At 33.9% G+C, this 26,047-nt stretch overlaps 1 protein-coding gene across 1 annotated transcript; it reads left to right on the top strand.

Annotated features, from left to right (window-relative positions):
- Positions 1-13,377: 13,377 nt before the first annotated feature.
- Positions 13,378-25,697, top strand: LOC132722680 (uncharacterized). Its single transcript, XM_060707204.1, has 3 exons — positions 13,378-13,732; positions 23,774-23,841; positions 25,641-25,697. Exons 1-3 carry the CDS (start codon positions 13,399-13,401, stop codon positions 25,695-25,697), a joined length of 459 nt encoding a protein of 152 aa, XP_060563187.1. The 5' UTR covers positions 13,378-13,398.
- Positions 25,698-26,047: the final 350 nt, after the last annotated feature.

A 26,047-nucleotide genomic window follows, 5' to 3' on the forward strand; every position in this document is an offset into this window, starting at 1 on the left:
AATACATTTTTGTCTATTAACTTACTACCATATATTTAAAAGAATGTTCTAGGAGGGATTTGAAATTGTGCCTCCCTAGCAGTTGTTAGTGCACCTGAGCAGTCCTTAGCGGTCCGACAACTCTTCAAAAACATGAATTATCACTATAATGATATTTTTCCTTTAAAATATATATTTTTTATCACTAAACATACTTCCATGTATTATAAGAATACCCTTACAGGTATTTTAAGGTCCTTTGTGCCTCCCTAGGAAATATTTTAAGGTCCCTAGCAGTCCTTTTCGCACCTGAGCAGTCCTTAGCGGTCCGGCAACTCATCGAAAGCATAAATTCTATCACCAAAATTATATTTTTTTCTTACAATAATACATTTTTGTCTATTAACTTACTACCATATATTATAAGAATGTTCTAGGAGGGATTTGAAGGTCCTTTGTGCCTCCCTAGCAGTTGTTAGTGCACCTGAGCAGTCCTTAGCGGTCCGACAACTCATCGAAAGCATAAATTCTATCACCAAAATTATATTTTTTTCTTACAATAATACATTTTTGTATATTAACTTACTACCATATATTATAAGAATGCTCTAGGAGGGATTTGAAGGTCCTTTGTGCCTCCCTAGCAGTTGTTAGTGCACCTGAGCAGTCCTTAGCGGTCCGACAACTCTTCAAAAACATGAATTTTATCACTAAAATGATATTTTTTCTTAAAATTATACATTTTTTGTCACTAAACATACTACCATGAATTATAAGAATGCCCCAACAGTTATTTTAAGGTCCTTTGTGCCTCCCTAGAAAATATTTATAGGTCTTTGTGCCTGCCTAGCAGTCCTTTTCGCACCTGAGCAGTCCTTAGCGGTCCTGCAACTCATCGAAAGCATAAATTCTATCACCAAAATTATATTTTTTTCTTACAATAATACATTTTTGTATATTAACTTACTACCATATATTATAAGAATGCTCTAGGAGGGATTTGAAGGTCCTTTGTGCCTCCCTAGCAGTTGTTAGTGCACCTGAGCAGTCCTTAGCGGTCCGACAACTCTTCAAAAACATAAATTCTATCACCAAAATTATATTTTTTTCTTACAATAATACATTTTTGTATATTAACTTACTACCATATATTATAAGAATGCTCTAGGAGGGATTTGAAGGTCCTTTGTGCCTCCCTAGCAGTTGTTAGTGCACCTGAGCAGTCCTTAGCGGTCCGACAACTCTTCAAAAACATGAATTTTATCACTAAAATGATATTTTTTCTTAAAATTATACATTTTTTGTCACTAAACATACTACCATGAATTATAAGAATGCCCCAACAGTTATTTTAAGGTCCTTTGTGCCTCCCTAGGAAATATTTATAGGTCTTTGTGCCTGCCTAGCAGTCCTTTTCGCACCTGAGCAGTCCTTAGCGGTCCTGCAACTCATCGAAAGCATAAATTCTATCACCAAAATTATATTTTTTTCTTACAATAATACATTTTTGTCTATTAACTTACTACCATATATTATAAGAATGCTCTAGGAGGGATTTGAAGGTCCTTTGTGCCTTCCTAGCAGTTGTTAGTGCACCTGAGCAGTCCTTAGCGGTCCGACAACTCTTCAAAAACATAAATTTTATCACTAAAATGATATTTTTTCTTAAAATCATACATTTTTTGTCACTTAACATACTACCTTGTATTATAAGAATGCCCTAGGAGGTATTTTAAGGTCCTTTGTGCCTCCCTAGCAGTCTTTTGTGTATCTGAGCAGTCCTTAGCGGTTCAACAACTCATAAAATTTTCACCAAAATCATATTTTTTCTTAAAATTATAAATTTTTTTTCACTAAAAATAATACAATGTAATATAAGAATGGCCTAGGAGGTATTTTAAGGTCCTTTGTGCCTCTTTAGTAGTCCTTTGTGGCTCCTTAGCAGACCTTAGCGGTCCTTAGCAGTCCTTAGCAGTGTTTAGTAGGACCCCACTCAACATAACATAGACATTTTCTTTTGTCTTGAATTATTACACTGTCATTTGACTTGGGCTTTTTGGTCAGAATAATATCTTTAGATGTAGTGGGGATATTTTGTAGCCTTGAACGAGGAAAGGGCGAAAGTCTATACTAATTACAAGGTACTCGTCTATACAGATTTGAAAGTCGTAAAATCTGCATGATGTCGTGAAAGTAAATATAGATCTACTGGTCGGAGAGATAACTCCGACGCATAGATAACCCCGACACTTGATAAATATAATTGTTATAACTTTGTTTTTCAACAAACAAGCACATGGTCACCTAAAAGTATAGGAGCAGGACAGAATGGATGATTTTTTTTATAACTTGGTAAACTTTTACTGGTCAGGGACCATCAACCGGACACTTTTTGAACATTTTTCTATACAAATTTCATAATTTTAAAGCTAAAGGTACGAAAATTTGACACAGTACAGCTAGGTTCTTCTCCTAACTAATAAACTAGTTTGTTTAGTTCTGATTATGTTGACACTTATATCCGAGGCCCGTCAAGGAGGGTATCAAAATTATCTAAATTGTACATACTACTGGTTGGAGACCACCAAAACCGGACAACCATCAAACCCGGACGGCCCAGAAAATGCTTATTTTTGTATTTGCTTTGTTCAGTGGATGTCAGTCACTTTTTTACCAACAATAAATGCATGTTTCTTCTATAATTAAGTAAATAAATTTATTCAACCTCCGTAACTGGTAATATTTTAATGTCTATTTCAAGAATGTTGTCATTGAAATTTGGGGGCCAGGAAAGCAATGCCTGACCTCATATACCAGCTATAATCATTTGCAGAGTAAATGCTCTAGGTACAACGATTTACGTGTTAATTTGATTTCTAAATGTAAAGAGAGTAGTAGTGACTTTGACAATATGTCTGATATTCAAAAACTAAGTTATGTGATACAAAATCAATATGTTAGCGCTGCAAAGTTTATTGTAGAAAGTATGAAAAGAAGAAGGTTATATCTTTATAAATGACCTGATGTTTTACATAATAAAAATTTACTTGAGTGTATTGAATCATGTAAAAATCCCCAGACATATTTGAAAATAACAAGAAATATACTGGTCAGAGAGATAACTCCGACACATAGATAACTCCGACACTTGATAAATATTTTTGTTATAACTTTGTTTTTCAACAAACAAGCACATGGTCACCTAGTAGTATAGGAGCAGGACAGAATGTGATGATTTTTTGAAAGTTGGTAAACTTTTTAATAATTTTCAAATAACCTAAACTTTTCTTTGGCAAAAACTGCTTCAAAACGTTCTTTTTACTAAATTACAATAAGGTAGTTAGAAATGTATTGACCACAGGCCACTGACTTGGGAAAGATTTTTGAAAAATTGTTTTTATATCAACAAAAAATAGATAAAACATGTAAGATGTAAAAATATATTATTGATGCTGATTTTCCTGTCATTTTTTACATACAAATTTAAGTGTCGACTTTATCTACTGTTGTGGGGTTAGAAGACCATGTTTTGTATACCTCATTCAAGACCTTAAAGAAGTACCAGTTTCCATTTTCATATGTAATTCTTGTAGTGTAATGCAAAGTCTTTGAACTGAACTTTGTTTAGGTGGTTCAACATTTAAAATATACAGGAAGATAATTAAGATATTGCAAAAAATATGTGATTTAGTGTCGGAGTTATCTCCCCAACCAGTAACAACATCTTAACATTGTTTAGAATTTATAGCTTTTGAAATTTTGATATGCTTTGCTTGTTTATATGGAATTTTGATTATTGACCACTGTATTCCGATTAATTTTTCTATGCTTTACATGTTTTATTGTAAATCATTTATATGAATTGTATATAGTTTAAAGTGACTTATAGGCCCAACGTGGCCGGATGTTGTAATTTGTAATGTGTATGTTTATTATATTGTACATAACACAATGTCACTATAATAAAATTTACTTTACTTTACTTTACTTTACTTTACTTTACTTTAACTTAACTTTTACTTTAACTTTTACTTTAACTTTTACTTTTCACTTTTAACTTTTAACTTTTACTTTTACTTTTACTTTACTTTACTTTACTTTATTTTACTTTTACTTTACTTTTACTTTACTTTTACTTTACTTTTACTTTACTTTTACTTTTACTTTACTTTTACTTTACTTTACTTTACTTTACTTTACTTTAGTAAAGTTACTTTACTTTACTTTACTTTACTTTACTTTACTTTAGGGGTGGGGGGTCAAAAGTGCGTTGTTTCGCGTATATATGTGGTAAAGGGTTAAACGTTAAAGGTCTTCAAAGATATATATACTTGAAACTTTACACATGTACTAAGGATCATAATTGAAGGTCACATCTTAAGATTCATTACTCTGCCATGTATTTTGACTGAATTATCCTCCAAATCTCCTTTTCTTGGTCAAGTTTAACATGCAAGTTTTGCATACCTCTGGAACTATTAAAGGTACAAACTTGAAACTCCATATGTATTATAATTTGTGGTCATAAATAATGATCACTGAACAGCACTCATATCTGTATCATGTATTTAGGCTGATTTATCTCCTCCTTTTATATGCCTGAAAAAATTTCGGGCATTTTATGTTATACCCCCTGGCGTCCGTCTGTCTGTCCGTCCGAGCAAACATTTGATATTTATGAGCTTCATTCCGTAGTTAAAAAAAGAACAAAAACTCATAAAATTCAAATTAAGAGCTATTTTTTTTTGTTTTTATGAGATGGACTTTGGTTCAGGTGTAGTTTATAAGCTGATTTGCCTCTGATGTCCGTCCGTCTGTCTGTTAGCAATTTGGTTTCCGGAGCATAACTTAAGTTCTGTTGGGCCCACAATATTCAAACTTCATAAGATGATTGTCCATAATGAGTAGAAGACCCCTATTGATTTTGGGGTCACAAGGTCAAAGGTCAAGGTCACTATCACCTTTAAACTGAAAACAGTTTCCGGAGCATAACTTAAGTTCCGTTTGGCCCACAGTGTTCAAACTTCATAGGATGATTGTCCATATTGGGTAGAAGACCCCTATTGATTTTGGGGTCACAAGGTCAAAGGTCAAGGTCACTATCACCTTAAAACTGAAAACAGTTTCCGGAGCATAACTTAAGTTTCATTTTGCCCACAGTGTTCAAACTTCATAGGATGATTGTCCATATTAGGTAGAAGACCCCTATCGATTTTGGTGGCACAAGGTCAAAGGTCAAGGTCATTATTACCTTAAAACTGAAAACAGTTTCAGGAACATAACTGAAGTTCCATTTGGCCCACAATAGTCAAACTTCATAGGATGATTGTCCATATGGGTAGAAGACCCCTATTGATTTTGGGGTCACAAGGTCAAAGGTCAAGGTCACTATTACTTAAAACTGAAAATAGTTTCCGGAGCATAAATTAAGGTCTATCTGGCCCACAATATTCAAACTTCATAGGATGATTGTCCATATTGGGTAGAATACCCCTATTGATTTTGGGGTCACAAGGTCAAAGGTCAATGTCACTTTTACCTCAAAACTTTAAACAGTTTCCAGAGCATAACTTAAGTTCCATTTGGCCCACAATATTCAAACTTTATAGGAGGATTGCTATTTGAAGGAGGTAATACTTTATTCAATTTATGTAATGTCTTACAAATGTTTCATCCTTACAAAAAAAAAAAAACACTTTCGGGCATATAATGCTCCGCCTAGCAGTGCTCTTGTTAACTATAGTCTCTTGGTAAATGTTTACATGTATGTTTTACATATCTCAATAAGTATCAGAGAGTTTGATTTGAAACTTCACATATTTTTCACATATGCATGAAGGGTCATAATTGTATGTCACTGACCAAGTTCCATAACTATATCTTGCAATGACCTGAAATCTTTTGAATGCAACTCCTCTTAAACCGGATAGCAGATTTTGCTTAAACTTCCAGGGATGAACAACCTTAAAGCTACATTAAATAAATATGTAAAAATATTTTTAGAAATTGCGTCATTTTTTCTATTGTTAGAAATTGCATCATTGTTGCCATTTTTAGAAATTGCGTCATTTTTTCTATTTTTAGAAATTGCGTCATTTTTTCTATTTTTAGAAATTGCATCATTGTTTCTATTTATAGAAATTGCGTCATTCCTGCTATTTTTTAGAAATTGCGTCATTTTTTCTTTTTTTAGAAATTGCGTCATTGTTGCTATTTATAGAAATTGCGTCATTGTTGCTATTTTTAGCATTGTTGCTATTTTTAGAAATTGCGTCATTGTTTCTATTTTTAGAAATTGCGTCATTTTTTATATTTTTAGAAATTGCGTCATTTTTTCTATTTTTAGAAATTGCGTCATTTTTTTTTATTTTTAGAAATTGCGTCATTTTTTCTATTTATAGAAATTGCATCATTGTTGCTATTTTTAGAAATTGCGTCATTTTTTCTATTTTTTGAAATTGCATCATTGTTGCTATTTTTTAGAAATTGCGTCATTTTTTCTATTTTTAGAAATTGCGTCATTTTTTCTATTTTTAGAAATTGTGTCATTTTTTCTATTTTTAGAAATTGCATCATTGTTTCTATTTATAGAAATTGCGTCATTCCTGCTATTTTTAGAAATTGCTTCATATTTTTCTATTTTTAGAAATTGCGTCATTTTTTCTATTTTTAGAAATTGCGTCATTATTGATATTTTTAGAAATTGCGCCATTGTTTCTATTTATAGAAATTGCGTCATTGTAGCTATTTTTAGAAATTGCGTCATTTTTTCTATTTTTAGAAAATGCGTCTATTTTTAGCTTGACTATTTGAAGAATATGAGAGCTATTATAGTCGCCCCGGCGTCGGCGCGTCCGCGTCGGCGTCTGCGTTGGTTAAAGTTTTTTGTAAAGTCAAATATCTCAATAATTACTTGAGATATTCAATTGAAACTTACAATACTTATTTATAGTGACAAGGTACATCAGATTGACAAGTTGGATAACTCTGCCTACAATATTGACAGAATTATGCCCCTTTGGAACTTAGAAATTTTGGTTAAAGTTTTTTTGTAAAGTCAAATATCTCAATTATTGCTTGAGATATTCAATTGAAATTTTAAATACCTTTTTATAGTAACAATGTTCATCAGTTTGCAAAATTGCATAACTCTGCCTGCAAAATTTGAAGAATTATTTGCCCCTTTGAAACTTAGAAATTTTGGTTAAAGGTCTTCAAAGATATTTACTTGAAACTTTACACATGCACTTAGGGTCATAATTGGAGGGTCATAATTGTATGTCACTGACCAAGTTCCATAACTCTATCTTGCATTAAGGCTGATTCATATCCCCTTTTCTACTTAGTCTCTTGGTTAATGTTTACATGCAAGTTTTACATATCTCAATAACTATTAAAGATATTTATTTAAAACTTCACATATGCATTTAGGGTCATAATTGTAGGTCACTGACAAAGATCCATAATTCTATCTTGCATTTAGGCTGATTTTTCTACCCTTTTTCAACTTAGAAATTCATGGTAAAGTTTTGCTTTCAAGCTGTTATCTCAATTACTACTGAAGGGTTTGTGCCTTTTTTTGGGACAATTTTATGCATTCATAATAATAAAGCAGTGATTTACTTGATAAAACATCTTAATTAGAAGCCTTTGTACCTTTTCTGTCAAATTTATGTATTCATAGGTAATTAGTATTATTATACTCAATAAAACAACCTTGTGACATTACCTTCCGAATAGTCAAGCCAATACTGTATAATTAGACTCTCTCTAAGGCCTATAACATGAATTTATTAAAAAAAAAATTAGACCTTTTGTGATCTTAAAAAATTTAACATTATCAAGGCTCTTTTACTATCAAGCACTTAGAATAGTCGAGCGTGCTGTCCTACCGACAGCTCTTGTTAGAAATTGCATCATTGTTGCTATTTTTAGAAATTGCGTCATTGTTGCTATTTTTAGAAATTGCGTCATGTTGCTATTTTAAGAAATTGCGTCATGTTGCTATTTTATGAAATTGCGTAATGTTGCTATTTTTAGAAATTTGCCTAATGTTTCTATTCATATATATATACAAAATATATAATCAAAACTTATGTGACAAGACAGACCAACTAATTTATAAAAAGGAAACATTAAGATATGTTCAAACCTTTCTATGTTTGCATTAAGAAAAAGTAAAAAGTCGAGCGTTGCCCCCGCCCGGCGGTGGCTCTTGTTTATTTCTTGAGGTATTGTCTTCATACTTGGCCACAACAACCCTTGGGACAAGACCTTTCAGTAGACCACACTAACCTTGACCTTCATCCATATATGACTTTGACCTTCAAGGTTAAAAGTCCAAATTTTGCTTGTTCATGCTGTTATTGGCTGTAACTTTGTTATTTTTGAATGGATTCTCTTCAAACTTGAACATAATAATCTTCAAAGATATCCCTTAAAATAACCAGACAGACATTGACCTTCACTTATAAATGACCTTGACTTTGAAGGTCAAATTATTGAAATTTTCATTTTTTTTGGCTATTATTGGCTGTAACTTTGTTATTTTTGAATGGATTGTCTTCAAACTTGAACATTATAATCTTCAAGGATAACTCTTAAATAAAACCAGACAGACCTTGACCTTCACTCATTAATGACCTTGACTTTGAAGTTAAAATTATTGTAATTTTCATTGTTTTGGCTGTAACTGGCTGTAACTTTGCTATTATTGAAGGGATCAACTTCATATTATAATAGAACATACTTAAGGACAAGACCTTGTTGTTTATCAAACACTTGGGCTCTTTAATGACCTTGACCTTGAAGGTTAAATAAATGAGTTTTCTCAGATTTTTGCATTAAATGACCATATATTTATTGGTGTGTGTGTGTATATATATAGTTGTCCGTCCACATTAATGTTTGTGAACACTCTAGTGGTCACATTTTTATGCTCCCCGAAAAAATTATATATACATATACATATAGTCGCCGCCTTGTCCGTCCGTCTTTCCGTCCGTCCGTCTGCCTTCTTGTCAGGGATCTATGCTTTATGCCAATCTTCAAAATTGTAAAGAAACAAAAAAAATCTGTTCCTACACTTCTATTTAGTGTTGTATTAATGCGGTGGCATAGCATTTTTCTCAAATGCAATCTTGTTGTCGTTGATTTTCGCGACCAAAACAATGAAAAACACAGGGCTATGTGCCAGAAAACTAGAAGGTGGACATGTATTTTTAATTGTTTGCTGTGAGGTACATATGTATATGTTAAATATGAAATGCATTTATTTCAGGTGTGTGATTACAGACTTGTGTGTGAGGTTTTGATTGTGGCGCAGTCAGTTGTTTGCCGAGAAGCCTTGAAAACTGTGTATTGCCCCCTCATTGAGTAGGTGCGCAGTGCACAAGAACCGTTACTCTGCCTTGCCTAATGTTTGAATTATTCCCCTTTGTTTATTTTTACACTTTGAACTTTGTCCAGGACATAACTCTAAAACTATAAAAGGTATCAACATGAAACTTTGTAGGTAGATAGATCTCATTAAGTAGGTTTGTTGCAGTGCACAAGAACTGTAACACTGTCTTGCCTACTTTTGGAGTTATTGCCCTTTGTTCATTTTGACACTTTGAACTTTGTCCGGGACATTTAAATTATAAGAGATATCAACATCAAACTTTGTAGATATATAGGTCTCATTGGGTGGAAGTGCAGTGTTTAAAAAGCTTGTCCGCTCAATTGCTTAAGAAGGCTTTGGTCAACAGTCTTCATATTTGGTATTGAGGTTGTTTATGACTAGTAGATGACCCCTTTTGATTTTAAGGTGACTGTGTTAAAGGTCAAGGTCACAAGGATTTTACTATAATAAGCTTGTCTGCTCAAATGCTTAAGAATGCCTGTCTGTAGCGTATTAATTTTAACATTTTCACATTTGAAGCATGTAGAATACATAACTAAGCAATGCAGTGTGGCTTAGTAACCTCAGATTTTGCAGGGAGGTTGTCTTGGTAACTCATTGGTCACTGTTGATTCTGACAAAGTGGTATGCAGGGGTATTCACGCCTTGACAGTGGCAGTTCTAGTTAAGTTTGCATACCACCTCAAATATTTTCCTATTCTATTGACATCTGGTTTTGAAACAAGTTGAAATTTTATACTTTTGTCTGAGAGCAAAATAGGACTCTCTCCAAGGTCTATAACTGTAACTTGGATTTAAAGAAAAAAAATTACCCTTTTGTTAACGTAGAAAAATTTACATGATCAAGGCTCTCTTTCAAACACTAAAATAGTTGAGTGTTGCTGTCCTATTGAAAGCTCTTGGTGGAATTAAATACAACTTCATACAATGATCAAGCACATTGAGAGAAAGTGCAATGCACAAGAAATGTAACTCCATCCTGACTACTCACAAAGTTATTGCCCTTCAAAACTTTCTATGCCACCGCCGCATTTGCGATGCGGTGGCATATAGCGATTCACCTGTGTGTGTGTGCCTGGCCGCAGCATCTGCGATGCGGTGGCATATAGCGATTCACGTGTTAGTGTTTGTATGTATGTGTCTTATGTTTGTGTGTTATATAGATTATATAGTGAACTTGAAAAAACACTAGTCCAATTTCAACCAAACTTGGCAGGATTGATCCTTGGGTGAAGGGCTTCCAAAGTTGTTCAAAGAATTTCATTAAGAATAAATTTTAAAAAATCTTCTTGTAAAGACCCACAAGGCCTAGAGCATAGATATTTTGCAAAAGGCATTGTCTGGTAGGCCTCTACCAAGATTGTACAAATTATAGCCCTGGGGTCAAAATTGGCCCGCTCCAGGGGTCATTGATTTTCACTATATTTACATACAGTAAAAACTAAAATACCTTCTTGTCTGAAGGTACAAGGCTTAGAGCTTTGATATTTGGTATATGATATCATCTATAGGTACTCTACCTAAGTTGTTCAAATTTTGCCTCTAGCGGCAAAATTAGCCCCGCCCTTGGGGTAATAGGTTTTCCTTTTATGTATATAGTAAAAACTTAAAAATCATCTTCTCTGAATTGACAAAGGCTAGAGGTTAGATATTTTGCATGAAACATTGTGTAGTGAACCTCTAGCAAGATTGCTTAAATGATAGCCCTGGGGTCAAAATTCGCCAAACCTGGGGGTCATTGATTTTCACTATGTACATAATATTATAGTAAAAAAATCTTCTTGTCTGAAGGTACAAGGCTTAGAGCTTTGATATTTGGTATATGATATCATCTATAGGTACTCTACCAAAGTTGTTCAGATTTCGCCTCTAGTTTCAAAATTAGCCCAGCCCTGGGTGTCAATAGGTTTTTCTTATTGTGTATATAGTAAAAACAAATTGACAAAGGCTAGAGCTTAGATATTTTGCATGAAACATTGTGTTGTAAAGCTCTGGCAAGATTGTTCAAATTATAGCCATGGGGTCAAAATTGACCCGCCCCGGGGGTCATTGATTTTCAGTCACTTATAATGTACATTAAGTAAAAATTTAAAATCTTTTTGCCTGAAGGTACAAGGCTTTGACCTTTGATATTTGGTAAATAATATCATACCAAAGTTGTTTAAATTATGCCCCTAGTGTTAAAATTGCCCTGCCCCAGAGGCAATAGTTTTCCTTATATGTATATAGTAAAAACTTGAAAAATTTCTTCTCTGAATTGACAAAGGCTAGAGATTAGATATTTGTCATGAGACTTTGTATAGTGAACCTCTCTGAGGATTGTTCAAATTATAGCCCTGGGGTCAAAATTGGGCCCTCTCCAGGGGTCATTGATTTTCACAATGTACATTATTAAAAGACTAAGTAAAAAATTAAAAAATCTTATTGTCTGAAGTTACAAGGCTTAGAGCTTTGATGTTTGCTTTATAATATCATCCATAGGTCCTCTACCAAAGTTGTTCAAATTTTGCCCCGGGTGTTTAAATTGGCCCTGCATTGATTTTCAATATGTACACATAGTAAAAACAGAAACACAGATGTTTCCTGAATTGGTGAAAGCTACATCTTAGACATTTGACATGAAATGTTGTTTGGTGGATCTGTATCAAGATTGGTTGAATTAAACCCTTGGGTAAATACACGTGTGTGTGTGTGTGTGTGTGTGTGCGTGCGTGCTTGTTTTGATTTTTTTCTCACTTCCACTTGTGTAACTATTCTTATGAAACTATCCGGAATATATGTATTATAAAGTTTGACTTTGTGGGAAGGGCTGTTGCTAATGTTGTAATAACTTGTAGCCCAACCCATTTGCACTATACTTATATGTACATTTGTTTTTTGTTTCTTTGTGTGTTATTCATATCTTACATGTATTATATAGTTGCAATAAAATATTATTAAACTAAACCCTTGGGTCAAACTTTTGCCTTGCCCAAGGGGACAGTGACTTTAACTTTCTTGTACAACCATGAAATTTGGACTATTTGCACATTTTTATTTGAAAAATTGAACTTTGATATCAGGTGACCTAGATTTTGATGATGTGACCTCCTTTTTGTCCTTTGATGTGCAGCTATGAAATTTGAACCATTTGCACATATTAAGATGTAAAGTGAACTTTGATATCAGCTGGCCTAGATTTTGACAAAGTGTCTTACTGTGTTGTCCTTTGATGTACAGTCATGGAATTTTGGCCATGTGAAATATGACCTTCAACACCAAATTCACTAGACTCAACTGCATTGATAGATTCCTACTCTGATCTTTTATTTGAATAACAATAGATTTAACCACTAATTTAATAATAAGAATTAGATAGGTGAGTGGTCTATGCATTATGGCAATCTTCATTTGTATGGGAACAAAAAAATTCTGTTCCTAGTTGTATTAATGCGGTGGCATAGTACTTTTCACAAATGCAATCTTGTTCTTGTCCAGTGCATAACTTGAAAACTAATGGTTTGAATTCAATGCAACTTCATGCAATGGTCATGCACTATAAGAGGATGTTGAGTGCACAAGAACCATAACTCTATCCACAGTAATTAAAGAGTGATTGCCCTTTGTTACTTTTCCTTGTCGCAGAGCAAAACATGAAATATACTGGTTGGAATTCAATACAAGTTCATACATTGAGTGCATAGGAACCATAACTCTTTCGTGGCTCATTTTAGAGTTATTAACCTTTGTTACTTGAAAATTAATGGTTGGAATTCATTGCAACTTCATTCAATGGTCTAGCGCAGTGACATGAAGTGCAATGCACAAGAACCGTAACAATATCAACTGTTGGTCAATCACCATTATAACAGTCTATGCTTTGAAATATATTGTAAATTACGCTCAACTTTGCTATGAAAATATGAGTATAATTTAATTTCTTATTTATATTGTATTAATCATTCCATGTGTAAGTGTTCTCTTCCCTTAACAGCCTTGTTATATTTTAGGTAATCAGGCTGCAACCAGTTGTCAGCATGACCGAGGAGACAGTGTTGTCATTCAGTGTTGTTGGTCTAACTGTTGATTATAATGTTGACAACTGGGTGCCAAAAAAAGGTCAGCGTCTTCTTTGTTCCCTGTGTTATGGTTGCATTGAAGTTTTCAAAGATGGTCAATGTGTTGGGAAAGTAGCAAAGGAAGCTCCTAATACATGCAAAGAGTGGCTGGAAAGCAATGGCAAATTGGAAGCAGTTGTTATATCGGTGCCAAAAAAGCATAGAAACAAAGGAAGAGAGGTGCCTGTTGTATTTGTTTTTAAAAGTGTAAAAAGCTGCTTGATGGAAAACATCAAAAGGGGCATTAAATCAGGTAATAATTGTGCAGACTTACACTTATTATAATAAATGTTAAAGTTGGCGTTTTTTTTGGACTTGAGAATAAAATAAGGAAAAGAAAAAGCTTATGATATCAAAGTTTGTTGCCTTCATAAGATACTTCACATGCACAACAAATATTGTTGAGTGTTTTTGGGAATGATGTTATCAGTGGATGTGACAGTAAACAAAATCAGATATGAAGTATTATTTGTCTGAGTCAGTTCATTCAGCTAAAACATGGTATTGGTGCTGAACAGTGATTTCTGTATCGCCTCTAAGGAGTAGTGGGGACAGTTATGGATCATTTCTCTGTCGCCTGTCCCTTCTGTCCATCTATCACAAATTTTTTCCCGAGTACTCCTCATAAACTATTGGTTCAATGATTTTTGTCAGAGTTATGGGCTTATGGCCCTTTGATAATTTTTATACGCCCAAAACAGTTTTGGCGTATATTCTTTTGCACCTGTTTGTCCGTACAAACGTATAGATACTTAGGAGGCTATTGGAACAATAGATAACAGTAAATTTCCTTTGATGCTATTCATTCAGTAAGCTTTTAGGTGGCTACTTTTTCTCTTACATGGCTTAAAGAAAAATAGAGAGAACTAAAGAGTAGCCACTTAAATACCAAACTTTGAGGACGTCCGTTCGTTTGTCCATCAGCACTCACAGGACAGTAAATATATGGCTAGAGGGACAATAGGTAACTGTTCTTTCTCTTTGATGTCATTCATGCCGTAATGCTTTTATGTGGCTATTTTCTTTTGTGTGTCTAAAAAGAACAATCGTGAGAACAATAGAGTAGCCACATAATTACTGTCCTGTGAGAACGCTGTCTTTCCGTCCGTCTGTTAGCAGGTTTTCTTGTCCAGTCTGTACTTTTCGAACCAGTGAAGGGATATTCAAACTATTTTGCAGCAATGTTAACTATAATGAGAAGATGTGCAGAGGGCAGGATTGACATTTCTCAGGTCAAGTTCACTGTCATTTTCTTTCAATATCAAATTTTTTTGAACCAATGGAATGAAATTAAATGTTTTTTGCAGAAATATTACCGCTGTGGGTTCCAATCCCAACAGGGACTTTGGATTCTTTCATGTGAGGAAGCTATCCAGCTTACATACGGAACGTCGGTAGTTCTACTCAGGTGCCCATTTGTGCCTGAAATAATGCACGGAGGGGCACCTGAGGTTTTCCTCCACCAGAAAAGCTGGAACGTTGCCATATGACCTATACTGTGTTGGTGCCACGTAAAACCCAATCAAACAAACAAACAAACATAGTCTTATATATGAGTTTTCGTGTCTGGTCTGTAAGTCTTTTGAACAATTGAAAGAAATTGAAACTACTTGGCAGAAATGTTAATCATATTGAGACGATGTGTAGAGTGCAGGTTTGACCTTCCTCATTTTGTATCACTTTCAAGATTTTGTGTTTGCCCTGTATCCTTTAAACTGATAGTATGAAATTAAATCTATTCGGCAGAAATATTAATATTGCTGAGATGATGTGCAGAGCGCAGATTTTGACTACCTCAGGTCAAGGTCATAGTGACTCATTCAAAATCCTTATATAAAGTGTATACAGTGTAACTTAATCTGAAAACCAAACACCTACATGGGAGTTGTCAAAAAGTTAGGAATTTGGAAGTTTTCGGAATTCAGAAGTTCGAAATTATCTGAACAAGATAGAAACATTAAATTAAAATTGAACATCAATTGTTTAAGACATGATGAAAGATAAGGAAGCTGATCAAATTAATAAAAAAGCAAAACTATAGGACTTTTACAAGGTTATAACTATGTTGTATATTAAATTTCATAATCACCTATCACTGAATTTGTTGATACAAAAGCATAACTTCATTAAATGTCTGACAAAATCCCCTTCGGACAACATCCACTTCATGTATTTTTGTGTATCTGGACGTTATCCCCTCCATGGGTGGACATAATCCCCTTCATGTGTGAAATTTTGAAGTAGACAAAATCCCCTCAAGCTTATATAATAATAGCCCCACAGCAAAATGTTGGGGGGGGGGGCTCTAATTGATTCGCTTTGTAGCGTCGGTCGGTCTGTCCGTCTCCATTGTCCTGTTTGCTCTATAAATCCTATACCAATTGAAGTATTTTCTTTAAACTTGGCTCAAATGTTCACGTCAACAAGGGGGATGTGCAGAACCCATGTTGCCTGTGTGTCAGCTTAAGGTTAAGGTCACAATTGAAGGTCAAATATCAAATATTAGACAGTATGTCGTGTCCGCTCTGTAAGTCCTAAACAAATTGAAAGATTTTCTTCAATCTTGGCTAAAATGTTCAACTCAACAAGGTAATGTGCAGAACCCATGCTACCCTTTTGCCGGCTTAAGGTCAAGGTCACACTTGAAGGTAAAAAATTTACTTAGAAAATGTTCTTAAATTTTTACATGTACTTGAATGTTTCTGAAATGAGCACAGGTGTTTGCTTGAAACTTAAAAGATATATGAGGTGTCACAAGTAAGATATGCAGGTCTAGTTTCATAACTCTGTATTGCATTTTTACAAAGTTATGCCCCTTATTTGTCTTTAAATTTACATACAATCAATATTAGACAATATGTTGTGTCCGTTCTATAAATTCTATACAAATGGGAGGATTTTCTTCAAACTTGACTCAAATGTTCACCCCAACTGGACAATGTGCAGAACCCATCTTACCCTTGTGCCAGCTTAAGGTCAAGGCCCCTCTTAAAGGTAAAAAATTGACTTAGAAAATGTTCTGAAACGTTAACATGTACTTGAATATTTCGAAAAACTAGAACAGATAATCATTTGAAACTTCAAATATATATGAAGTGTTGCACTTAATAAGATATGCAGGTCAAGTTTCATAACTAAAGCACCGCCTCCGTGGTCGAGGGGTTAGGGTCAATGACTTCTAATCCAGTTACCTCTCTGGCATGGGTTCATTCCCCAGAGACGCTTTGGTAGTTTAGTAGCGCGGAGGAAGGTAGTCTAGTACTGGTGTAACTCTCCAGGAACGATGGTTAGGAAACTACCTGCCTATATGACTGATATACTGTTGGGAAAAGGCGTAAAATCAAACAAACAAACAAAACAAAAACTAAAAAAAGTGGGGGGATAACTTTGTATTGTATTTTGACAAAGTTAAGTCCATTTTTATGTCTTTAAATTTATTTACTATTATATTTCTCATACTAGAACAGATATTTACTTGAAACTTAAAATTTATATGAATGGTTACAAGCAAGCTCAGATGACGAAAATTCTACATTTCCATTGAATTATGACATAAGTTATGCCCCTTTTAGATTTAGAAAATGTTCTGATATAACCATTAATTCTTCTAAATGTTTCTGAAACTAGAACAGAAAATCACTTGAAACTATATAATATATAAAGGGTCACAAGTAAGCTCAGTATCCAAAGTTTTTCCACTTTTAATTACATTTTGACATAATTATGCTATTTTCTTATCTTCACTGCTTTTGTTTGTTTTAGTACATTGATAAAATGAAAGATTATTTGTAACTGTTTCGAACATGATTTGACAATATATATTTATACTATATCATGTACCTGTACAATTTGTCTTTTTTTCACCAGAGATTCTTTTAATGTATATGTATTTGTGCCACTAAAGTTATTCCCTTAACGACCTTTCCAAGTATTCTTCTGCCAAGGACATTCGTGGGGTTATGAAAAGCATTCAGCGATAGTTCAAGTTATGTTTTAAGGTTAACTTATGATACATAATTATAAATAAAAAAAAGAAAAGTTCATTATTCATCAATTTTTACGGAGTATAATGATACCCCTTGTTCATCAATTTTTATGGAGCATAATAAAACATTTGAAATTTATGAAACAAGGGGATTTTGTCAGGGTAGGTAAGGGGATTTTGTCAAGTCTTGCAAAAACATGAAGGGGATTATGTCCACCCAATGGAGCGGATTTTGTCCGGGTATGCAAAAGGGATTTAATGGTAGTACACCAATTGTCAGACAAAATCCCCTTTGGACAAAATCCCCCTCATGTATTTTTGTATATCTGGACATTATCCCCTCCATGGGTGAACATAATCCCCTTCATTTGTGAAATTTTGAAGTGGACAAAATCCCCTCAATAAAATTGCTACCTAGAACAAAATCCCCCTCAGATAAATTTTCTGTTTAAAAAGTGGGTATGAGAGCGACATACTGCATTATGCTGTGTGGTGATTTTGAAGTACTCGGGAATATTGGTTTCAACAACAGTCCTATACTGCTAAGGCCTGTGCTAATGAACACTGCTAAACTTATTAAATTGTTTTAATGATAATTTATTTGATAACTGATTAGAACAAATAAAAAAATATGTCTTATCAAGCTTATATAATTATAAAGGTTAACATGTTACATGATTATAAATGAAAAAAAAACAAAAGTTCATTATTAGACGGCGCATGCATGCGCCGTCTAGTAGATATTCATTTGTCCGTATAGCATTGGGAAAAATATTAGACTTGATTTGGTGCATTTTCTTCTTGTTTTAACAAAATCAAATTGTTTTCAAATTTTCTCATAAAAATAGCTTTTCTGATATACAACATGTCACAAAGCTTTAAAGGATTAAAATAAACGACTTACTGAGGTGATAGTGTCATGTTTGAATATCATATTCTTTTTATAATTATCTTATTTTATGTTTGAATATCATATTCTTTTTATAATTATCTTAGGGGACAGGGGACAATTATTCCAATGATGGCCCCGGTCAAATTTTTAATAACTCAGACATGGTGTTTTGAAGGTACTGGGAACTTCTGATATTTCTCTGTCATTGTAATTCTTTCTTGTTTGTAAGTAGGAAATGAGCAGTATTTTTGGGTTTTTACCCGAAACTAAGCATTTTGGTAGCTTTGTATGTATTTGTGACTCTCCGAATGGAGGTGAAAAAGTTAAAAATCAAGCTTTGACAGTTGGCGCCAAACAAGTAAGAAATTTCGGATAAATTTTGTGAAAAATCTAAACATATGACAGACACTTTATTGGTCATTTTTGAAAATGCCATAGCTTGCACTGCGTGTAAGTGATACTTTTATGGATCGGGCGGATTCTGGAGTATGCTGCACCTTCACGAAGATTGCCCATATTGGTATATTTTAGGTGTGATTTTGGCTGGGTGGGGGTAAACATAAATTGCCGTCAGTCATTTTTTTAAGGAGCAATGCATGCAAACTATTATTTTCTTCAATGTATGTCATATATCATTGAATAATGCTGTGCAACTGGTTATCTGCCTGTGAAACAGAGTTTGAAATATTTGGAATTGTGTTTCTGGCCACACTGAAATACAAAATTGTTCATTTTTAGGTCCCCTGCCCCCTTATTATCTACCTAATAAATAACGTGCCAATGAGCCAGTCTATAGTCGATCGTTCTAAAACTCGTTTAAACCCGTCTATAATCTAATGACGGACAGGGAACAAGATGTATCATTAAAATATGAAATGGAGATTATTTTGGCGCTACGTACACAGCGGAAATATTTTTTGCAAAACAGGCAAAATGTGTGCGGCATGTTATTCATTTAAATAATTAACATTTAAGTTACAAAACAGATTAACTGAGTGAAAAAGTAAGCTTATTTAAAACGTATCACAAATATTTGCAATAGGTTATTTTGAAGGATTCTGTGACTCTTTTTATAACATTTTGTGATCCAATACCTAGATTCTAGATCTTATGTTTATTCAAGTAGTTTAATCTTTTATAAATAAGTAAACAATACGTAACAAAGAATTGATTTTATATATATATCAATTTATTCATAACTATTTTCGCTATTTGTAAAATAATGTTACAATAATGACAGTTTTTCCTCATTCGAACATTATATGCAATTCGCACCAATATTTAAATGGACATATTCTCGGCACATATTGTCTTGAATTTATTTTTAGTTTACCAATAATTTCAATTTCACTTGTTATCCATTTTATTTTGCTTCGACCAAACGTTTCAATCTTTGTCGCAACAGACAAACATTTCAGAATTTCAGACACATACCAAGAACATGGAGAAAAAATTAATAAGTGCTTCGGATATTCAACTGTAAAAGAGAACGATTTTCAATTCTGATTTTGTACAGTACCTGTGACTGTTCACATCATTTGGCGGCGTCTTTGATGTGCAGCATCAACATTTAACTTGTTTATCAATTTTTTATGGAGCCTATTAATACATAAGAAACCTATGAAACAAGGGGATTTTGTCTTGGTAGGTTAGGGGAATTTGTCCAGCCTTGCAAAAGCATGAATGGGATTTATATGTCCACCCATGTAGGGGATTTTGTCCAGGTATGCGAAGGGGATTTTGCCAGAAGGGGATTATGTCCGTACACCGTGTACATAATGGGATATTTCACAGATAATTGATGTTTACCACACTACAGTATTTTCATGTGTGATATCACATTTTCACATCCCACCCGTACTACCAAATTGTCACCATGTTCCTTTGATGAGCAAAATAGGGGTTCAACATGTGTAAAATCACAAATACTGTTGTGTGGTTTACAAAATTTTATTTACAACAATCTAAAGAATAATAAATACTAAAAGATTATATGTAAGACATGAATAGAATAATAATTATTGTTTAAAGATATTTAACCAAAAAAAATGATAATGATGATTATAAAAGTTAAACATAAATAATAAGCAATGTTTATGAAATGTGTTAATGAAAAAAAAATCTGATGCTGTTGGCAAGGTTAGTCTTAATTTTTACTGTTGCTTTTATCCTTCTTTCCTGTTTTAAAATTTAATGATTTCCTTATTATAAAATCATCTCTTTAAAATGTGAACTAGGTTCCAATTTATAAAATGCACCACTTCCATCAAGAAAAATCTTCCGAAAAAATACAACCTTCTTTCAAGAAATCTTCTGGTAAAATAATATAATAATTAATTGCAATCCGTATGTCATTAATAGGAAAAAGTTAAATCAATAAATCAATTCATAGACTGTGTGACAGACTTATCATTTGCTTAACATTATGTTATATGTTATATTAAGAACAATTAATTTTAAAATGAGACTGAAGCAGTTGAAAAATATAACTTTAACATACCGTCAGCTTTATTTATTCCTACACTTTCTTTTATTGTATACTAACTTGTCATCAATGTGACCACCTTATATGATATATCAATGATGTCACTTTGAATTTGTCAACAATGTGACTACAGTTTAATTGTCATTGATATGACTCTTTACTTTCGTTAAAAATTTGATCATTTTTCTTATCCACACATTATCAATTTTTACCTTCAGTTTCACAGCTTTCTGGCAAGTGCACTTATTTAGCTTGCACACATAGTATTGTGTCACCTTGAAAAGGTGTTACTTTTGTTGATGTAAAATGTCAGCATCTGCGTCCCCTAAGGCTTGTCCAGAGCATAACTCAGTCACTATAAGTCGGATTGACTCCAAACTTGGTTTGCATGCTTCTTTCAATAACTAAAAGTGCAGTGAACAAGACCATTACCCTGCACTTCTTAATTTTTGACTTATTGGCCTTTCTTTAATTTTGTCCGGGCCATTTCTCCTAAACTTTCAAAGCTTTGGACATGAAACTAAATAAGATAATAGATCTCATTAAGAAGTGCAGTGCACAAGAACCAGTACTCTTCACCTCTTATTAGCTTAACTGTCACAAAGTGATAGGGTGAGCTTTTGTGATTGCTTTTCGTCCTTCGTCCGGCCGTCAGTCCGTCGTCCGTAAACTTTAACTTTAAATGACATCTCCTCATAAACCACAAGGCCAATATCACCCAAACTTCACAGGCATGTTCCTTTGGTGGTCACCTTTAAAAATTGTTCAAAGAATTTAATTCAATGCAGAACTCTGGTTGCCATGGCAACCAAAAGAAAAAACTTTAAATACCTTCTTTTAGAAAACCCAAAGTGCTAGAGCTTAGATATTTGGCATGAAACATCTTCTAGTGAGTGTCTACCAATTTTGTTTAAATAAAGCCCTGGGGTCAAAATTTCCCCGCACGAGGGGGTCTATGCAGATAGTAAAAACTTAAAAAATCTTCTTTTAAAGAACCCAAAGAGCTAGAGCTAAGATATTTAGCATGAAACATCCTCTAGTGGGTGTCTACCAAGTTTGTTCAAATAAAAGGCCTGGGGTCAAATAGGCCCTGCGTCAGAGGGTCATTGATTTTCCCTATATGCATATAGTAAAAACTTAAAAAAATCTTCTTTTAAGAACTCAAAGAGCTAGAGCTTAGATATTTAGTATGAAACATGTTCTAATGGGTGTCTACCAAGTTTGTTTAAATAAAAACCCTGGGGTAAAAATTGGAACAAGGGCGAAGGGGGGGGGGGGGTCAAGTTGGTCATTGATTTACCTTATAATATTATGTATATAGTAAAAACTTAAAAAATCTTCTTTTAAAAAACTCCAAGAGCTAGAGCTTAGATATTTAGCATGAAACATTTTCTACCCAACTTTGTTCAAATAACAGCTCTGGGGTTTAAATTGGCATTGCCCCGGCGGGGGGGGGGGCTATATACAGGTGAGCGACTTCAGGGCCATCATGGCCCTCTTGTTTTTTGTTTTTTATTTGCCATTTGTTAATTTTCATACTTTATTTTTGTCTGGGCCATTTCTCATAAATTATAAAAGCTATTGACTTGAAACTTCATAGGATCATACATCTCATTTAGAAAAACCCAATGCACAAAAACCAGTACTCTGCAGTTCTTGCCACTGGTTAATTTTCATACTTTATTTTTGTCCGTGCCATTTCTCATAAACTTTAAAAGCTTTGATAGGATGATAGATCTCATTAAGAAGAAGTGCAGTGCATAGAACAGGCACTCTGCGTTTCTTATTTTTTGAGTTATTGCCCTTTGTTAATTTTCATACTTTATTTTTGTCCAGGCTATTTCTCCTAAACAATAAAAGCTATTTACTTGAAACTTCATAGGATGATAGATCTCATTAAGAAGAAGTGCAGTGCACAAGAAACAATAGTCTGCACTTCTTCTTTTTAGTAATTGCCCTTTGTTAACTTTCATACTTGATTTTTGTCAGGGCCATTTCTACTAAACTATTAAAGCATTGGACATGAAACTTCATAGTATGATAGATCTCATTGAGATGAAGTGCAGTGCACAAAAACTGATACTCTCTGATTTTTTAGTTATTGCCCTTTGTTGATTTTCTTACTTATTTTTATCCCGGCCATTTCACCTAAACTTCAAAAGCTATAGACTTGAATCTTCACAGGATGATAGATCTCATCAAGAAGAAGTGTAATGCACAAGAACTTGTACTCCGCACCTCTTATTTTTGGGGTAATTGCCCTTTAGCGGTGTTAATAAATAACCTATATTTAAGAAGAGAAAATGCCTAAGTGACAACTATACTGTCCACAAGGCAACACATTCGACTAGCAGAGTTCTAGTATTAATATTTCTCTCTCACAGAAATAAACATCATTCCCACACTATGTTTAAACAACAGATCATTCGGCTAGACCGGTGATAAAGAGATCCCTTAGAATTCCTTTGATTTAACCACTAGTTCACCCTAAATTCCCCTAGACTTTGTTTGATACCTAATTGATAAAACTTGATGTTTTGGCTTGTATAATTAGAGCTTTTTAAAAAATTAAAATTGAAAGATTTTTTGGACAAACATTTATTGACAAGGTCATATGCATATTATGTTGTGCAGAAATATTGAACATTTGAGTGCTTTCTTGATACTGCTACAAAGAGATATTTATATTTTTTGATTTTTTAATTTATTAATTGATTTTTAGTCATAGTTTTGTCTTCCTTATACTCTGTCCAGTGTTTAATTAGTCAAGCTTCGCTGTCTCCTGTGACAGCTCTTGTTATTTGTGTTGACACAGGATGTTCTTGACGGTTCTAACTTGTCATTCTTTGGTTGACAAATACAGTTCTAACAAAGGATACAATACATTTGTGTGTATTTTTTATAATTGTTTGCATAGCCTTTTTATTTGCAGGAATTAGTTCATTACAAAAGAAGAAAAAAAGTGTCAGCTTAAAAGATGGTGACTCGACTGAAAATGTGGTAAGTTTCTTATAAAGGCAGTGTTCAATCTAGAATGAATTCCCGGGGGAAAGTGTGTCTGTAAACTTAAAGCTACCTACACAATCAAACTAAAATAAATTCTGTGTAAACCAAAGTTCATCTTGTGATTTGTCAGGACGTTCACAAATATAGAAAAATCTTCCTAAAGTTTTCAGATAATTTTGATGATTTCTTTGTTCATAATGTCTAAAAGGGGTATTTTTCTGTATATAGGGCAAAAAATCTCTATCTAAAGAATGCTATGTTAAGTTCATCAGTATGGCAGTTTAGGCTGTTACGCCCGAAGATTATTCAAGAAACAGGATGCTACATTATAGTGTATGTGTAAGTCAAATTAAGATAACAGTTTGCCATTATTCTTTTCAATGTTTTATTTTGCATAACTCACATGACTAAAGTAAATTTTGATTAGCTCACCTGAGCTTGTTTAGGTTGAGCTTTTAGGATCGTTGAATGTCCGTTGTCAGTCGCCTGTCATCATCAACATTTGTTCATTAACACTCTAGCTGTCACATTTTTGCCTCAATCATGTATTTAAGTACTAAGATCATTTAAATAGGTATTATGTACAAGAAATTATCAATATATCAGTGTATCACAGTTATTTGTCATCCGATATCATTTTATCGTCCATATGCTTTGCACTGAATCAATGACAGCTCTCATTATTTTGCAGCATGACGTTGATTCATCTTACATTGTTTCCGATCAATAACTTGAGAATGTGTGGGTCCATTACCCAGAAACTTCTTTGGTGTATTGGTCTGTATAGTAGATGATACATAATGATTTTGGTGTCAAGGGTTCAAAGGTCAAGGTCACATTGACCTTATATTTCAAAAATAGTTTCTGACCAATAGCTTGACAACCCATGCACCCTCAGCCCTCATATTTTAAAGGTGAATTGGTCTTGGTCATTTAATGACCCCTATTGATTTTGGGCTTAAGGGTTAAGTTCATGTTATTGAAAATCAAGAACGTTTCCAACCAATAACTTGACAACCCATATAGCTCCAGCCCTCAAACTTCACAGGTGCAATTTTGCCTTGGGCTGTAAAGGACTTCTATTGCTGTTGGGGTATAGGGTCAAAGGTTAAAGTAAAAGTGATTTGTTTGTCAAAACTGTTTCCATGTTGATAGTTCTGTATATATTTCTTTGTTTTATTTTGTTTTATTATGTCTCCTAAAATTTTTCGGACGTCTGTCCAGTTGTCTGTCTGTCCGCATTAAGCTTGTCTGCCCTTCACAGGTTAAACAACTGGTGGGATTGTAACCAAACTTTACAGGAGTGATCAGTACCATCCCTAGTTGTGCACATCACTGGCAGGTTCCACTTTGCTGCACAAAATGGCCACCAGAGCTAAAATAGAAAATTCTTGTCCAGCCTTCACAGGTCAAACTACTGGTGGGATTTCAACCAAACTTTACAGGAGTGATCAGTACCATCTTTAGTTGTGCACATCACAGGCAAGCTCTGCTTTGTTGCACAAAATGGCTGTCAGAGCTATAAATAGAATAACCTGTCTGGCTTTCATAGGTCAAGGTACTGGTGGGATTTCAATGAAACTTCAAGCGAGTGACCATACATTTTTGGGAGACATATGTTTTTGTGACAAACCCCTTCTAGTTTATACTCACTAAACCACCATTGTTATGCCCTCTTTGAAAAATTGACTAATAGGCCAGTGTAATCATTATTATTAATATAGTTTTGTAATAATTGCCAAAACACAAGCCACTGTAATATTTAATGATTATCTTATCTTGTTGTTTTGCAGCATAATGTTGGCCAGTCAGTTGGTCCGTCTCTTCATCATATTCTGATCAGTAATTAGGAAAAGCATGAGCTCATAACTGTAAAACTTCATAGGTGCATTGCATTGGCCTTGAGACAGTTTATGACCCTATTGATTTTGGGTCAAAGGTCAAGGTCACAAGTGGTAATGGTCTTGACCATTAAATGACCCCTATTGATTTTTGGGTTTCAGAGGCAGATTGACCTTTTATTAGAAAATGGTTTTGGAACAATAACTTGACAACCAGTGTACCCTTGGCCCTCAAACTTTACAGAAGCATTGGTCTCAGACAACTTAGATGACTTGTTTTGATTTGTATGCCAAAATGGTTTGTGAGCAACAGTATGCAGGCAATTCTCATAGAGTGAAGGAGCATAATTATATTGTTT

The sequence above is a fragment of the Ruditapes philippinarum genome, unplaced genomic scaffold (genome assembly GCF_026571515.1).
Source record: "Ruditapes philippinarum isolate M1 unplaced genomic scaffold, ASM2657151v2 ctg3428_1_1_1_1, whole genome shotgun sequence".
In the NCBI taxonomy this organism is placed as follows: domain Eukaryota; kingdom Metazoa; phylum Mollusca; class Bivalvia; order Venerida; family Veneridae; genus Ruditapes; species Ruditapes philippinarum.